Genomic DNA, 2,675 nt, shown 5'->3' on the forward strand with positions numbered 1-2,675 from the left:
CCATACTCTTGACTGGTACCAGGATGCCTTCTCGCTGTAACCGTTGCAGCTCTTGAGTGACACCGTCCCTAAGTGCGAACGGCAGCGGGCGAGGCTTGAAAAACCAAGGCCGGACTCCCTCGGGTACATGGATGCCAGCAGTCGTATCGGCGAATGTGCCTACCCCTGACTTGAACTCCGTTATGAGGCTCGGAATTTCTTGTACGCCATGTAGCGCTGCTTCCGGGCCCTCTGGCAGCCAATTACCCAGTGCGCAAATCCAATTCCTGCCGAGTAGCCTCGGTGAAAACCCCGTGGTCAAATACAAAAGAAGAATAGCTTCCCTGTTGCCAAAATGAACGCTGACCTGGGCCTGGCCTCGGAAAGCTCGCCCGAGTAACTTCACAGCATGATGCCTGAAGCCTCAACGGTCACTCCGGGGAAGGTCCTTTTGAAAAGTTTGCCAGCCATGTCCGACACACTGGCCGCCGTGTCCAGTTCAATAAAAATGAGGCGCCCGCTAACTTCGACGGTTAGTACGTATGGTGGCACAGACGGCGGGACAAGGCCTGTGTGCCACATGTCGAAAATAGGCGGTTATTCGGTCATGACGTTGAGCCTGGCCGCGGAGGAACCCGAGCCTGATGCCGCACTTCCCCATCGTCACTTGGGATGCCTACGCTGACCGCAGGCAGGTGTGGAACCTAGGCTTGATCCAGGCTGCTGCTGTGGTCCACTGTTCTGCTTCCCCGTTCGGCATACTCTTGCAAGAAGCCCAGTTTTTCGACACGTGAAGCACTGCGAATGTACAAACTGGCACTGTGAGGGGGAATGGGCATCACCACAGTGACTGCATCTCCTGCCCCATGCCACCATCTTGTTGACCGCAGCTTCCATTGACGCCGCACACGCAATCTGGCCGGTATCTTTTATCGCCGCGTCCATCGTCAGCACTGCTTGCACCACGTCGTCCAGCGAAGGGTCGGGAAGTTTCAGGAGACGCCTCTGCATACTGGGGTTGTTTATGCTGCAGACGAAACGGTCCCGTAGCGGCGAGACCAGCTGGTCCCCGAAAACACAGGTACTCGACAAACCTTGTAGGGCAGCGACAAACTCCCTGAGGCTCTCCCCTTCCCGGGGGCTCCGGTTGTTGAAGCGGAAATGCCCCATTAGCGTGGATGAAGCCGGACTGAAGTGCGAGCGCAGTGTAGTGAGTAACTCACTGAGCGTCTTGATATGGGGTGTAGCTGGCTTTAGGAGGTCGAGCAGGAGACTGAAGCCTTGGGTTTCGCAACTTGCCAGAAAAATGTCCCGCTGTCTTTCGGTCGTGTCGTTAGCGCGGAAAAACACGTGAACTTGCTCCTCATAGATGGGCCAGGCGGACCCATTTCCCTCGAACGGCTCGAGCCTTCCATACAGCGGCATGGCGTCAAATGCAGGGGCGTTGTTTTACCGCTCTCGATGGCGTGGGTCGACTTGTTGACTGAACTAGTCGCCAGCGTCACGATCTGTACCAAAGACCGTGGATGAGAGGGAGGGCCGAGGCGCTGCTCTCTGACAAAGACGACACCACACGCATGGTGGAGTAACAGCTACTGACTGCCGAGCAGCGCTCGTCAGTGTTTATTTACCAAGCACGACCAAGGTTGCCTGCCGAACTTGGCGAGGTAATGAAAATAGGCTAGAAAGGGCGCCACACGCTCGTTACAGTCTTCATTTTCTCAATGCCATTTTGAAGCAGGTTTAGAGCAATTATTGACAAAAACCACAATTTGGAGTAACATATTTCTCTTTTGGAGCAGTTTGGAACAGCACTTCTATTACTGTGATAGGAAGGCTAGCTCTTAATCTAAAATGGCTGCTAATGTGCTGCAGCACTTGACGAACTCGAAGTTGATTAAGTGCAGTGCCATACATTCCTGCATCACCAGTTCTATCAAAAAATCGTGCAAGCACAAGGTAGACAATAGGTCTTTGAGCCAGAAGTACCTGTTAGTAACAAGGACCTGTGGTCGCGGCTTTGAACGATGATGTTAACTCCATCAGGGCTCGCTCTACATACCTCCTTTCTTCTTCTCTTCCTTTTTCTGCGTCAGTTGCACCTCCCTCTAAGCCCATGCCCCACTTCTTAATTTTCAACATCCTGCGAGGGGTAGGGAACGCCTGTGACACAAGTCATGCTGTTGCTTACGTATCAGCTGGCTGACCACGTCGCCAGTTGCCGAACGTATGGAGCAGGCTATGAACACTGCTTCGTTCTTAATGCACTCATGTCGCTAGGACAAGTGTCCTAACACCATCGCCACTTCTCTGACACAAGTCTTATGAAGCCTGGTTCAAGAAGCAGCATGCTGAACTGCCATAGAGATGATGAGTGTGTTCCATCGCCGCCATTTCCATATCGGTGCGGCGTTAAGGCTGTACTGCACACTCAGGTTCTCCTTTAGACCGTTTACGGCAACGTTTTGGAGAAGGCTCCATGAAGTACTTGGATACCTGCAGCGACGTTTCATGCTGCGGCTCGAACCCTGCGCCTTCCTCTCTCGCTGCTCTGCAGGAAATATTCTTCATGAGACGCTTGCATGGCTAGATTACGCGGTGGCGGTCCTGCTTCAGCTCCTTTTTCAGAACCCCCAGCTTCACTTTCAGAGGCACAAGCAGCGTGTTCATCTTCACTTTTAGATGACCATCACCTT

At 53.2% G+C, this 2,675-nt stretch overlaps 1 protein-coding gene across 1 annotated transcript; it reads right to left on the reverse strand.

Annotated features, from left to right (window-relative positions):
* Positions 1–642: 642 nt before the first annotated feature.
* LOC142803054 (uncharacterized) lies at positions 643–1,404 on the reverse strand. Its single transcript, XM_075888163.1, has one exon. It carries the CDS (start codon positions 1,402–1,404, stop codon positions 643–645), a length of 762 nt encoding a protein of 253 aa, XP_075744278.1.
* Positions 1,405–2,675: the final 1,271 nt, after the last annotated feature.

The sequence above is a fragment of the Rhipicephalus microplus genome, chromosome 3 (genome assembly GCF_043290135.1).
Source record: "Rhipicephalus microplus isolate Deutch F79 chromosome 3, USDA_Rmic, whole genome shotgun sequence".
NCBI lineage: Eukaryota > Metazoa > Arthropoda > Arachnida > Ixodida > Ixodidae > Rhipicephalus > Rhipicephalus microplus.